The sequence below is a fragment of the Schistocerca piceifrons genome, chromosome 2, assembly GCF_021461385.2.
Source record: "Schistocerca piceifrons isolate TAMUIC-IGC-003096 chromosome 2, iqSchPice1.1, whole genome shotgun sequence".
Classification (NCBI taxonomy): Eukaryota; Metazoa; Arthropoda; class Insecta; order Orthoptera; family Acrididae; genus Schistocerca; species Schistocerca piceifrons.
In genome coordinates this window covers 1,046,657,416-1,046,673,154 of record NC_060139.1, presented here as the reverse complement: position 1 = coordinate 1,046,673,154, position 15,739 = coordinate 1,046,657,416, and the positions used below count along the sequence as shown (strand labels likewise).

At 40.0% G+C, this 15,739-nt stretch overlaps 1 protein-coding gene across 2 annotated transcripts in view; it reads right to left on the bottom strand.

The window, feature by feature from the left end:
- The window catches only part of LOC124774718 (trichohyalin), a 402,178-nt gene that overhangs the window by 29,506 nt on the left and 356,933 nt on the right, over positions 1 to 15,739 (bottom strand). For both annotated transcript variants that reach the window (XM_047249503.1, XM_047249504.1), the window contains exon 31: positions 14,234 to 14,346. In XM_047249503.1, the coding sequence (XP_047105459.1) occupies positions 14,234 to 14,346 (113 nt within the window). The remainder of the gene's footprint in view (positions 1 to 14,233; positions 14,347 to 15,739) is intronic.

The following is a 15,739-nucleotide window of genomic DNA, read 5'->3' as shown; positions in this document are numbered from 1 at the left end:
AGAAGAACACTCACTGCAAACCTGACGCACTGAGTCATCTATAGGCATACACAAAAGGAAAGATAACTTGCTAGCTTTCGGAATAACCATTTTTCAATTTGCTATCTTTCAGAGTAATAATTTTTCAAACTAGATTAAAGAACACACACATTCACATGCACACATACACAAACCTATGCCCCTACATGGTACCGGCTGGATGCATGTTGTCAGTGTTGTATTTTGGCAGGTGGACTAAGTTGTGGTGGGGATTGTGTCAGGTGAGGTGGGTAGAGGGAGAGAGGAGTGGCAGGCACAGAGAGGGATTGGGGGTGGGTGGCTAGCAGCTTGCTGGAGGGAGACCCTGATGAAGGATATCAGCTGACATCCTTTCCACACCAGAAAATCCCTCCTCTACAGCCTAGCTACCCATGGAGGCAGGGATAGTCATTGGGGATGGGTGGCTAGTAGCTTGGAGGGAGACCCTGATGAAGGATATCAGCTGCCATTTGTTCCATACAGCCACCCAGGGATGACATAGCTGCATTGGCGAGAACTCCCTTGCCCACTATGCTGAAGGTCTCTCAAGGGCACTAATCCCCCCCCCCCCCCCCCTCCCACTCAGCAAATCTAGTCTACAAACAGATTTCCAGCCACACATTCCCAATCCTCCCACCACTTCCAAGAATCAGCTACAAAGCAGTGCCCCCTTGTCACCCAACATCACCCTCCACTGGAACAACTGAACTGTACTCTTCGTCAGGGCTTTGATTATGTCTCATCATGCCCTGAAATGAGGGACATCCTATCCAAGATCATTCCCACCCCTCCTACAATGATGTCCCATCTTGCACAATATCCTGCTCAATTTCTATGCCATTCCCAGTCCTTGTCACAGGGATTATATCCCTGTGATACACCAGTGTGTAAGACCTGCCCAATCCACCCACTCAAAACTTGCTACTCCAGACCTGTAATTGGCTTATCCTACTTCCATCTGAGGTCAGTCCACCTGTGAAAGCAACCATGCCATGAACCAACTCTGCTGCAAACACTGCATAGCTTATTATGTTGGTATGACTATCAGCTAGTTGTACAGTAGGATTGAACGGCTACTGCCAAACTGGGCTGCTTTGAAACCTGGGCTATCTGGATCCTTCCCTCCACCACCAGATTTTCTGAACCATGCAGATGGGAGTAATCTTTGCAACACATCTTTCACTTCCATAACTGTCCTGGCCTCAATCTCTGGTAACCAACTCAACAGTTACCCCTTCTTCCATCCTGTCACCGCCTCCCAATTCTACCCCATATTGCCTTCAGCTTGCAATGCCCTCCACCAGCTCCAACAACTATACATCACTTATCTAGCCCATGCACCTGCCACCCCTCCCACCCATATATATAGCCAGTAGACTGACTGCCCCCCTTCGAGCTGCTAGCCACCCATCTGCAATCCTTCTCCCTGCCTCACACCTCTCTCTCCCTCCACCCACTCCACTTGACACAACCCCCACCACAACCTAATCCACCAGCTGAAATGCAGCATTGTTGCTGTTCATCCAGATGGCACCATGTAGGATCATAGGTCTGTGATATGTGTGTGTTTTTCACTAGCTCAAAAAAGGAATACACTGAAAGCTAGCAAGTTATCTTTCTTTTTGTGTGTGCCTGTTGATAACTCAACACTCCTGCTTTTTGGTGAGTGGTCTCCTTTAATTCAAAAGTATTTAGCCTTCTTACTAATTTTACTGTGTTGATTTACAGCCCTTACAAGCAAAAATGGAGTGCAGCAGATTAATTAAAGTTAACTGTTAATACAGCCTACAAAATTAGATTCAGACAGCTACTTCTCTCTGGTAATGTATACCTTGACCCTTTCCACCTTCCTGAAGGTTCTCGTTCATGATGGGATCTAAAGAACATAATTTATGAATGAATGAACTGACCAGAACACACACACACACACACACACACACACACACACACACTGCTGAAGTTGTATTGACCAAGATTTTGTCATTCCTAGCCCTAGACAATAACACTTAAAGTACAAAATACTAATCCTAGCTTTTGGGACTTCTGTGTTCTTCCCTCAGAGAGGAAAGAGGTATTAGTTGGCAAAGGTTGGAAGCAAGGGCAGGTCACTCAGACTCTAGATTGTGGAGGTCCCACCTGTGTTTGATCTACAGTAGGAAATGGCCCATTTTCTTTTCAAAGGAAACATCTCTGCAATACATTAAGTGAACTAGGGGACTACTGAAGATCTAATTTGGATGGCGAAAGGAGATCTGAGTCATGCTTCTCAAAAATGCAAATCTAATGTCTTAACCACCGCAAAATGCTATCCCAAGACCTTAAAACATATATTCAGCTGGGAGAACATCCCAAAGATGATACTATTAAGAACAAAGAGAAACAATTTGCAATTAAACTAACATCCATTCCCTGAAACCCCTTTTTATGGTGTGTGTGTTCAGATTTTCCCATCACACTCTGTGGTGAGAGGCACATGAGTATAAGTAATTGTCACTTGACTCTCTTGGAATGAATGCTCTTGGAATTTTTACAGTAAGGTGCTCTCTGTGCACAGAATTTAATTTGTGGTGTTTGATATGTATCTGTTGACACGGTCACACTTATTAAATGACCCTGCAATGAAACACAACACCCTTCTTTGGATCTTCTATAACCTCTTTATTAACCTACATGATGTAGAATCCAAGACCAATGAGCATTACTCAAGTATTTGTCAAAAAGGGTTTGTAAGCTAACTCCTTCATAGGTGAACTACAGTTGCAGGTACTCCTAGATATTTTACAGTTGTTATGATTTTCAGTGATTTATCATCAACTATGAAATCAAACAAAAATTGATTTCTCTGCCAATTTATGTGTAATATGTCATTTTTATTTATGTTGAGGGTAAAATGTCAGTCCTTGTATCAAGAGCCAATCCTCTGCTGGTCTTCCTGCTTTTCACTATTTCCTGGAGTTGCAACTTTCCTATACACAACAGTATTATCTGTGAACAGCTTCACAGAGCTTCCAACATTATCCACCAAATGACTTACACGCACTATGAACAACTGATATCCCCTTGGGGTATGGCTGAAGTTATTTTTACATCCAGAGATTTCACCTTCTTAAGAACAAGGTCTTGAGTTTTGTCTGCTAGGAAGTTCTGAATTTTGTCACAAAACTGGTCCAGTATTCTGTAAACTCACACTTTGTTCACCAGATGACAGTGCTTTCTACAGTGTTTTGTTACTAATATCATTTGTAGATTGATTGCACTTTCCCAGTATCCTATCTGTGAACCAAAGTCTATCACCTGTTTTACCCATGATTTAGCATATGTGATTATTCCATTTAAAAATATTATGAGATGGAAAGTTGTCACTCATCAGATAGTGAAGATGTTGAGTTACAGATAGGCACAACAAAAAAACTCTCATAATTAAAGCTTTCGGCCATTAAGACCTTTGTCAACAATACACACACACACACACACACACACACACACACACACACACACACACACACACTCACTCACTCTTACGCAAACACGTTCATATACACTGGCAGTGTGGTTTCCATTGCCTGAGACTGCAGTCATGTGTGTGAGCTGCGTTAGTGTGAGTGAGTGTGTGTGTGTGTGTGTGTGTGTGTGTGTGTGTGTGTGTGTGTGTGTGTGTCTGGGGTGGGGGGGGGGGGGGGGGGAAGGGCCCACATGCATATGTGTGTCTATTGTTGACGAAGGCCTTAATGGCTGAAAGCTTTAATTGTGAAAGTGCTTTTGTTGTGTGTATATGTGACTCTGTATCTCTGCTATACGGTGAGCGGCAGCTTTCCTTCTCATAATATTGTTATGTTCCACCCTGGATTTCCCATTGTTCAATTATTCCATTTTATATTCTACAAATTGTTACATCCAAGCATTTGTGTGAGCTGACTGATCCCTACTGTCTCACTCATATAGGATACTACATTCTTATTTTTTGTGAAGTACATGATTTCTAGATCTCTTGTGCTACAACAATTTTAAGTTCCCTAGATTATGCACAAAGAAAGTGATTTACTTTTCTAATAAGATAGAAACTTGGAATAATACTGATTCTCTGAAGCTAACTTTGATTCACAAACTTTCATATTGACATGGGTATGATCAATACCAAATTCAAAATTAACTGAAATTTACCACAAACATACATGATATTGCAGTTATAATATGCAGAACACAATATGACAGTTATAATACATACAAACATGTCTGTAGAAGAAACTAGTCAGCAGAAAAAGGTGGAAATTTTGCACCAATTACATAAGTACCTACACTTCAATTAGGGAGAAACAATTATCCAAACCACATATTGCTGTTGAATTTTTTTGATTTGGCAGTTGTAATTCTTAACCATCAGTTTAACAGAAAATACATTTGGGCACAACAGTCATAAACTTCACAAAAATATATCTTTATTCACATACATACAGAGAGAAACCGGAGGGGAATGATTTTTTTCAGTCAGAACAATGTTGCCAAAATTTTATAAAGTGCAATTGTAATTCACATCTGTTGATATAGTACAATTACATTCTTAACAGCATTCAGTGTTCAAAAATACACAATATACCATGCCACACACATGAGTTCGACACAATCAATGAAAGATAATAGGGAAGAAATACAAACAGCACACTGAAACTATACATAAAATGTTAGTGTCTAGATTTTTGAAGAAAATTTTGCTGACACACACATAATCTCACTTTTACTCCAGGAGAATACAGGAAGTTAGTTTCAATATGCAAATACATGTGCAAAAACACAAATATTTTGCATGTCGATGGATTCACAGCACCTTCTATGTCAGCCTGCCAAAAATGAACACTGTAGCATCATTTAATGCCACTAAAACCAGCAAAACCCGTGAAACACGTTTTTTGCATGAGACCGCTAACAATACAAGTGCTTCCTCACAATTTCTTTGAAATATTCTGCTACTGCAGCTTCTGAGGTAGGTGGTCTATAAAGATCTCTAATTACCATGTTTAATATACCTTTAATGCGTACCTTCATCGCAATGAACATAAGCAATTTTTGACAATATGACGTAATTGGATAGATAAAAAAATCTACTCACCAAGCGGCAGCAGGAGAACACACATATAAAAAAAAGGTTTTAGATATACAAGATTTTGGAGCCAGTGGCTTCTCCTTCCAGCAGAAAGGTTGAAAGGGAAGGAAGAAGGGTGAAGGAAAAGGACTGGAGAGGTTTAGGAAAAGGGTAAGAGTTGGAAAAAGTCATCCAGAACACCGAGTCAGATGAGACTTAATGCATGGGATGAGAACAAAAGACTGATTATTGGCAGCTGCACAGAATGAGATTTTGAAAGCCAGAGAAAGAAAAAGTAATATGCAAGACAGAGATTACTGCTACAACATTGTGTTAACATGAGTTAATAAGAATGAAAGGAAAGTGCATTCTATGTAACAGACAGGGCAGCGGGACAGCGAAAAATAGACTGGTCAGAAAATGAAAGATGAAGAAAACTAAAATGGAGAGAAAAAAGGAGTAGTTACTCTCAAGACCCATCTAGCTAGCCGCACGGTCTATCACGCTGCTTCCCAAGTGGGAAGGTGTGCCAGTCCATGGTGTGAATACGCACAGCAGATTAGTGTCAAGGTCTGGTGTGCCAGTCAGCCTGTGGGTGGATTTTAAGGCGGTTTTCCATCTGCCTCGGCGAACTCAGTAACACTATGTCGGCGATTGCTGCACAAACAGTCTCCACATATGCGGTCACCATAATTACTCTACCTTGCAAACATTCAGGGTTACACTTGTCTGGTATGAAACGTTCCTGTGAGGAGGCCGCTGGTAGCTGAACTGCACAATAACCCTGGGTTTGGTGTGGGGTGGCTGTGGCTTGTGTGGGGTTGTGAACCACTGAGGGCTACAGTGGAACGAAGCCTCTCCATTGTTTCTAGGTCCCCGGCTTAATACACACAGAATACTCTGAAGAAATGTTGGGACAGAAGAAATTACCGTAAAATAAGGCCAGCTGGATGGCAAGAACCAGAACCAAGGACATGTTGCAGCGTAATTCCCACCTATGGAGTTCTGAGAAACTGGTGTCTGGGGGAAGAATCCAGATGGCACGTGTGGTGAAACAAGCACTGAGGTCACAACTGTCATGTTGTAGAGCACACTCCCCAACAGGATACTGTGTGTTGCTAGTATACTCCCTCTGCCTATGCCCATTCCTCCTAACTGATAACTTGGTGGTAGTCATGACAATGTAAAAGGCTGAACAGTGTTTATGTGGCAGCTGATAAATGCCGTGTCATTTCACAGGGCACTCTCCCTTTGGTAGTATATGTTTTGCCTGTTACAGGGCTGGTATAGGTGGTAGTAGGAGGATGTATAGGGCAAGTTGTGCAGCAGGGATGGTCACAGGGGTAGGAGCCATAGGGTAGGGAGCTGTATGCAGAAGGAGCATAGGGTCTCCACAAGGATATTGCAGAGACTGGGAGGGCAATGAAAAGCTAATTCTAGGTGTGGTGGGCAAAATGTCAGACAGAATGGATCTCATTTCAGGGCATGATATTAGGAAGTCATGGCCTTGTCGAAGTAGCTGATTAACACATTCAAGACCAGGATAATACTGAGTGAAAAGTGATGAGCTCTGAAGTTGTTTTTAGGAGGGATCAGGCAGCTAGGGTAATTATGTCCAGTGAAGGAAGAGGTGAGAATGGTTGTGTATTGTTATAAGAAGTCTGCATCTGAACAAATACGTTTGCCTTGAATGTCAAGACTGTGTGGGAGGGAAAGTTAGATGTGGAGAGGATGGCAATTGTTTGTTAGTAGGCTTAATGTGGACAGAAGTGTTTTGCTGGCCTTCAGTGAGCATGACATCAACATCAAGGAAACTGGCATGGGATTCAGAATAGGACCATGTGAAATTTAACTGGGTGAAGGTATTTAGAGATTCCAGGAATTTTAAAAGGTCAGCCTCACTGAAGAGTTCATTGGTAAAGATGTCATCAATGTATCCAACCAGCCCCTTGTCAGTCTTTGTTATCATCTGTCTTTTTCAAACTGTCATCTGTTTTCTACCTTATGTGCTAGTCCATTTGTTTATTTATCTGGCACATAGACAGGTCCATGGTTATTTACAAATTTGCATATAACAATTCCATTGTTGGGTTAGATAGAACAGCAATCAGTCATAGAATTAAGTTGCTTTAATATGACATTTATAGTCACAACGCAAATCAGATTTCGACCTGTGTCAGGTCATTATCAATGCTAAAACAAATACAAGAGTATATATTACAATGTGATTTACATCACATCGTGATGGACTTATAACTTTTGTAAATCACACTGTAATATATACTCTTGTATTTGTTTTAGCATTGATAATGACCTGACACAGGTCGAAATCTGATCTGCGTTGTGACTATAAATGTCATATTAAAGCAACTTAATTCTACAACTGATTGCTGCTCTATCTAACCCAATATAACCACAGTCGTTGCGTTCATCCACCCCATGGAGGGCAACCTGATGAATTCCATTGTTATTTATGAATTTGCCTATAACAATAACTTTATATTTCATTGCACTGCAGGGCCTTCTCCCAATCACCTTTTACCAATTTATTTGCAAATTTGACAGCTATTTTCTTTCCCAACCTCCACTTACCTTGTTTATAAGTTTTGTGTGTTTGTTTTTACCAAACCACTCTGATTGGCTTTTACTGCCGTGTCCTACGTTACTTTATTTGCCAAGCAAAGTAGTTTACATTTCTCCTATGACTGTCTGTTTCTGATTGCCCGGTTTTTAAAATTTTGTCTCGTTTTGTGACTTTCTCCATAGTTCTTTTTTTTCCCCCAATAACTATTTCATACCATATAAGCCACTTTTCTGGTGAGACGTTCTTGGCTACTCATTACATCTTCTTAACCATTGACTGTTCTCACCATTTTGGTACAAATTTTTCTGACTTTTCTGAATTTCTTCCTTGCTTTTCTTCTGTTTTTCTATCTTTTTCCATCCTATGCTTCTCTTTTTTGCCACTTCCACCATTTCTACACTACAAACCATCCTCTCTTGTCATGATGAATCACATCATATATTGCATCCATTCTTTTCAATAGCATCCTAAAACCTAGTGATCCCTTGGAGTTGCTCCCAAAGCCCAAACACCGAAAGTCCTTGTTTCTGGATGCAATCTTACTCTACAGCAGGCTCTTTTACTGTTTCAACTACAGCAGTCTCTTGCACTTACCTGGCTAATCTGTGAATATATGCATCATCTGCCGATTTCCACTCCACTAGACTTCTCTGCTTCTACAAAATCCCACAGTTAGTTATTTGCCCCCCTCCCCCCCCCCCCCCCCCCTCCATTTCCTTGGATGGTATCATCTGCCAAACCAACTTCTCACTGCAACAACATGCCAGAATTCACCTCAAAAAGTTATCTCATCTCCTCCTAATCTACCACAACAGTGGTGTTACCATTCCTGCCCCTCTGCAGCTCCCTAAACAGCCACACCATCAACCACCACTCCTCTCCTGCAAAGCAAGCTTAGCCAACCTCCTTAACATCCTACAGCCTTCACCACTGCCTCCAAGACCAATAATAACTCATAATCATAAGAACCAGTCACAACAGTACATTGTTCTCAGCCTCTTGCCTAAAGAGCTCTTCCCTCCTGAATTAATTATCTGTATTATCCAAGCCTCTCTTTCAGACCTAAACCTACATTTAATCATGCTGCTTTGGTGAAGGACCTACTTTCCTTCACACATAACATCAGCTGGAAATATCACTTTGCAATCCAATCCCAAAACCTTTCTATAGCAAACCTGACACTGACCCCTGCCTTGAATATTTCCTACCACGATCCCAACTTGATCCACCGCCACTACCTCAAAATCATCCCTTACAAGCCTCCCAAGAATTCCTCACATCTAGAATTGCTTCACAACTCTTCCTCAGGTCTTTAAAACTTGACCCTAACCTGTCCTCTGCAGAACTTCAGGCTCCGCATTCCCTAAAAGATGATGAATCCACCATTATTCTTCCAGTAGGCAAAGGATCTATCACTGTGGTACTTGACCGACAGGAGTATGTTAGTGATTCCAGCTGTACCACCATCAAGATCCCATCACTGTGATTCAATCTGACCTGCAGTTTCTGCTTAAAACCTCAGGCTCCTCACAAGGACTAACACCTCAGTCTACAGCACTTTCTACCTTATCCAAATCACGCACCCCCACCTTTTACGTTCTTCCTAATATTCACAAACCTAATCATCTGGCCGTCCTACTGTTGCTGGCTTCCAAGCACCCACCAAATGTATATGGCCAAGGGAACCAGGTAGGCTCTTTCCTATGCCAACCTTTTCATGGGTTGCTTGGAGGGGGCTTTCCTGGGACCCATAAGCCCTCAGCCCCTGGTTTTGTTTAGATATATTGATGACATCTTTGCCATATGGACTAAACAGTGAGGCTGACCTGTTAAAATTCCTGGAATCTCGAAATACTTTCACCCAATTAAATTTAATATGTCCTTATTCTGAATCACATGCTACTTTCCTTGATGTTGATCTCATCCTCACTGAAGGCCAGCTAAACACTTCTGTCCACATTAAACCTACTAACAAACGACAGCACTTACATTCCGACGGTTGCCATCCTGTTCATCTCAAACATTCCCTCCCACACAGCCTTGGCATTTGAGGCAAATGTATTTGTTCGATGCAGCCTCTCTACAGTAATACACCACCATTCTCACCTCAGCTGTCACTGGACATAATTACTCCACCACCCTGGTTCAAAAACAGGTTTACCGGGCTGTCGCATCCAATCCCATTTCTGCTGATGCCTCCAAAAAATAACTTCAAAGGACACCACCTGTCACTCTGTGTTATACTGGTCTTGAATGTATAAATCAGCTACTTCAACAAGGCCATGACTTCCTAAAATCATGCCCTGAAATGAGATCCATTCTGTCTCAGATTTTGCCCACTACACCTAGAATAGCTTTTCATCGCCCTCCCAATGTCTGCAATGTCCTTGTGAGACCCTATGCTCCTTCTGCACCCATCTCCTTACCCTTCGGATCCTACCCCTGTGACCATCACTGCCGCACAACTTGCCCTATGCATCCTTCTACCACCACTTATACCAGCCCTGTAACTGGCAAAACATACACTACCAAAGGGAGAGTGCCCTGTGAAATGACACGTCATATACCAGCTGTTATGTAAATACTGTTCGCCCTTTTACATCGGCATGACCACCATGAAGCTATCAGTTATGAGGAATGGGAATAGGCAGAGGGTATATAGTGGCAACACACAATATCCTGTTGCAGAGCATGCTCTACAACATGACAGTCGTGATCTTGATGGATGTTTTCACCCCATGCACCATCTGGATTCTTCCCCCAGACACCAATTTCTCAGAACTCTGCAAGCGGAAACTACGCTACAACATGTCCTTGGTTCTTGCCACTCAGCTGACCTTAATTTACATGAATTTCTTCTGTCTCAGCATTTCTTCATAGTACCTACTCCTTTCTTCATTCCATTTCAGTTTTCTACAGCTTATTTTCTGACCTGTCTATTATTGGCCATCCTCCTGCCACCTCTCTTAAATACAATGTACTTAGCTTTTCACTCTTATTAACTCATGCACAATCTTTTAGCAGTAACCTCTGACTTGAATATTACCCTGTCTTTCACGTTTAAGCTCTCTGGTTTTCAAATCTCATCCTTTGTAGTCTCCAAAGATCAGTCTTTCCTTCTCTTCCCATCCAGTAAATCTCTCCTGACCTGAGTTTCTGGGTGACTTTTCTCAACTGTAACCATTTTCCAAAATGCCTCCAGTCCTTTTCCTTGATCCCTGTTCCTTCAGCTTTAACCATCCTGCCACAGGAAGGAGCACTGTGTCTCTAACCTATTACACTAAATTGTACCTTCATGTAGGTTATAACATTCAGATTTTGTAATATTACTGAGTTATTTACTGCAATAAGTATGCCACCATCATTGGAGTTTAGCTTATGTTTTGACACATATTCCCTCTGTAATCCAAGTGTTAACTGCTATTCACTTCTTTCTGTTTCTATTACTATGTGGACATTTTCACCATTGATATGTGAGACCAAGTCTGGGACCTTAACATGGATGCTCCTGTATTATTGTATTTAATATCATATCAAAATTTTCTCTTTCTGATCTGTAAGGACAAATGTGCTTTTCTGTGATTAATGTGGCTTGCTTACCTCTTTCTACAGTTACAGTATGTAATTCATCATTGAGAACACAGAGGATTCCCCACTCTAAAAAATCCCCATCTGCATATCTAACACACACTACTATTTGATCAGTTAGGGCAATATTAATAACCATTGACAAAGATGTGTGGAACATTTGCTCCCAAATCATGCCACACAAACTGGCTTAAAGAAAGAAGGCAACATGACTGGTAATTGATGGATAATTACAAGACTCATGCGATCAAGAACCATCTTTCAACAGACTGTCATCACAAGGATGAGACCTGCTGATATCAGCTTGACATAGAATATGATCGGCAACAATTATCACTGTTCTACACAGCTCTGTATGACACATTTCAAAAAATGCCCACTGTTCTGTACCATCAGTGCCTCGGTCATTTCAAAACAACCATTCACTGCTATTTTCCAGAAGCCTTACAACTATTAGTTTGAAGAAGAATAAAGGCACTCAGCATCTTCCACTTATTTTGCATGATGAAATTCACTATACATTTTAGATTTATCGGTATCTACATACATAGTCTGCAAAGTGCTTGGCAGAGTGTACTTAGAATTGTGCTACATGTTGACAGTTTCTTCCTGTAACAATTGCATAAGGGGCACAGGAAGAATAAGTGCTTAAATGCCTCTGGTCTCTGCAAGAACAAAATGTAGGGGGCTGAAGTATATTTCTAGATTCTTCACTTCAAGCAGGTTCTTGAAACTCTGCAAGTAAGATTTTGTTAGATAATTGACATCTTTATCTTCAAGTGTATGTCAATTATGGTTTTTCAGCAGATGTTCTCCTTGAGTCAAACAAACCTGTGTCAATTCATGCTATCCTTCTTTGTGTATGTTCTGTATCTCCTGTCAGTACCATACATTTGAGCTGTATTCTAATATGGGGCACGCAAGTGTTTTGTAAGCAATCTCCTTTGTGGAGTGACTGCATTTTCTCAGGATACTGCCAGTCAACTGAAGTCCACCATCTACTTTACCTATGTGAATTTTTTGTGTTCATTCTATTCCACACCCATATAAATTGTTACAATCAGGTATTTGCATGAGTTGACTGATTCCAATTGCGATCAGTAATGTTGTAGTCATAGGTCACTTCTTTTCTACATATTGTGAAGTAACCCTTCCACCACATTGAAATCTTATTGAGATCTGACTGAATATTTTTGCAAATTTTTCACACAGAACTTCATTACAGATAACTATGTCATATGCATGAAAACTGTATCACCTGCACAAAGTCTGAGTTTATTTCTGCTATTGTCTGCCAGCTCATTGATATACAAAATGAAGAGCAAGGGTCCGAATACACTCTCCTGAGGCGTGTTTGAAGTTACACCTGCTTCTGCTGTGACTCTCCATGCAAAATAACGTGCTGCATCATCCGTACCAAGAAACCCTCAATTCAGTCTCAAATTTTGTCTGCTACTCTACATGACTGAAATTTTGTTAATAAACATTAGTGTGGAACCAAGTCAAATACTTTTTGCAAGTCAATAAATATTACATCCACTTGATTGCCTTGATCCATGACTTTTACAATGTCATGTGAGAAATGGGCGAATCAGGTTTCAGATGACCATTGTTTCTGGAATCCATGCTGAGTGGTTTGTAGGAGGTCATATTGTTCAATATACCTTGTTATGTTTGAGCTCAAAATGATTCTGCAACACATGGCCATCAATGAGGTGGGATGATGGTTTTGTGACCCACTTATGCTACCCATTTTATAGACAGGTGTGACTTGTACTTTCTTCCAACAATTGACCACAGTTTTTGTTTAAGGCATCTGTATTATGTTATGGTTGAAATGGGAACTAACTCTGCTGCAAGTTCTGTGAACAATCTGACTGGAATTCCAATGGTACTCCAAGCTTTCTTTAATTTTAATGATTTCAACACTAATACCTACATCACTCATCTTTGTTGGGGTACAAGAATTAGACTGAGGCAGTGCTTCTGTATCTCCCTTTGTAAATGAACATCTTAAAACAGAGTTCACCGGTTCTGAATTTGGTTTGCTGCCTTCAAGTTTGGTTCCTATGTCATCCATGATCATCTAGGCACTAAGCTGAGGTCTTCATCACAAAAACAAATTTAGTACTGTTTTGCAAAATCTATTGTCATACCAATCACTTATGAAACTAATTTTTCCAGCTGATTGTTGGATGTTTAAAGTCTACTCCAATTATGACAAAGTGATTGGGGAATATGTGTATAGAGTTCATGTTCTTTCTAAAGAATGCCAGATATGCTACCTATATGTACTACTGGAGTGACCTCTAGGAATCAAAATGGAATAGAACTTGAACAATTTGCAATTTTTGATCATTTAAAAATAATGACAATCTTTCTAAGGAAAAAGAGTATACTACTGAATGCCCATGGGGTGCCACAGGTATAAGATCACTGACAGATTACATCATTTTCAAACAAAAACAGACAGGGAAAAACGGTTATTTGCCTTGTGGTAACAAACTGACTGATGCATAAAAATGTTGATAGAAACTATAGTTTCTGGGAAGAAGAGATTTTTTCTGCAGTAAATGAGAGGAAATGACTGGAAGAACTAGGACTATCTATCACTGTAGAAAAATCAAGATAAGACAGCAAGACAGGACGAGAGAGACTCCAACAAGTCATCTACCTGACAACTCATTTTACACACATGGTCACGGGTTCCAAAGGGGTCACTTATACACTTTTGAGTTTTGTGTGTGTATGCCACTGACTTCAGTAATGTATCCTTAAATTGAGCTGTTACTCATAGTCAAAGCAATCCCTAGTTTCAAAACAATGCCCCACAACACTAATGGGAGGAGTAGTTCAGTTACTAACATCAATATTTATGATACATTGGTATCACAATTTAATATGTTATGGCAAAAATCCTTCACATATAACTGAATTCAAACCATGGTAAAGCAGAGTATACTTACTTATTTTTCATTTCGCGAATCTCTTTTTCCATTACTGTTGTTTCTCCAGATATATTTCGTTGTACCTTCGCCACTTTCTCAAAGTCATCCAGCTTTCGTCGAAGTTCTTCATTCTGAAGAAGTAGAGGTCTAAATGTTATTTTTTCAAATGAAAATTAAATCTCCTTATGTCATTTTGAATCTTTTTATTCTATAACACCTCAGACAGACATCTGGAAATCCTGCTGAAACATTCTTTATTATGGCATGTGCATGAACTTACAGTTTTGATGTTTCCAGCAGACATTATGCTGGCAGCACATGTCAACTGTTACAGAAACAAATAATTCTAAGTTTACTGATAATGATTTCTTAATTTTGTGTATCTTTGCTAGTGATCTGTAATAACTACACATCATAATTGTGTTCTGTGAAATTGCTGATTTAGTGGCATAAACCTCTCCTTCAGTCAAGTAACAATTTATCTCTGAAAAGTGAGATATTCTTTCGAAAAAACTGTTTGTCAGGAATGCAAACCAGGCTACTGGCTAACATGGTGAGAGAAATTCCAAGTGAGCTACCTTTCAAGTCTCATGGAGAATGTATAGACTTGGAGAATGATATCCATTAATAGCATGTATGCATGTATGATAACAAAGTTAAAAAGCTCTATGATTCTATAGCATAGCAGCGCTCTGAGTTACCACTGCTTTGTCTACAGCCTACAATAACGTGGTAAGACAATACAGGAGATGGGAATACCATGCATCGTGTTACAAATAATAATTGCATTAACATTCTTATCCAAAATATGTAACTATGGAAAAAATAACTAACGACTGTTTACAGTTTGGACAGCTGAACTAGGCTCTAGCTTAGCTTTCAGAGATGTTAATTCAGGGTTTTGTTTTTTGAAAATGTAACCTTTATACACTATGTAGTTAAAAGGAACAAAAAAATCAAAGAAAAGTCTGAAGGTCAGGAATTAGAATTGACTGATAGAATTATCTTTTCCATAATCTAGAATGATACAAAGAAGAAGCAGCTGTCCTGGGTGAATATGATACCCTAGTAAAATTCCTTCCTAACAAGAACAGCTACAATGATAATTTCCTTTTATTTCATCACCACTTAATGGCTCAAAATGCATGATGAGCAGTATTTCTTAGGACTGATTCCACCTACATGTTGGAAAAACAGAATTGGATGTAATAGTCAGAACATCAGAGAAAATATGCTTGGCAACTCTTATAAGAGACATGAGGTATAAAATAGCAATGCTATGCATCACACATTTGATAACATTAAATTAAATTAATTAAATTATTTCAAATAACTGAAAGTTCTTGTTCATGCTGGGATCAAAAGAATATGATTTATGAATGGCCACTTTTCTTAGCACTATATAACTCTCTGTGCTCCAAGTTCCCTATCTTAATGCTCCTTGCTGGCAGTGGGATATTGAATACTCCAATTTTGCATGTCAAGTGCTGTACATTATAGCCCTGTACAAAGTACTTGGATACA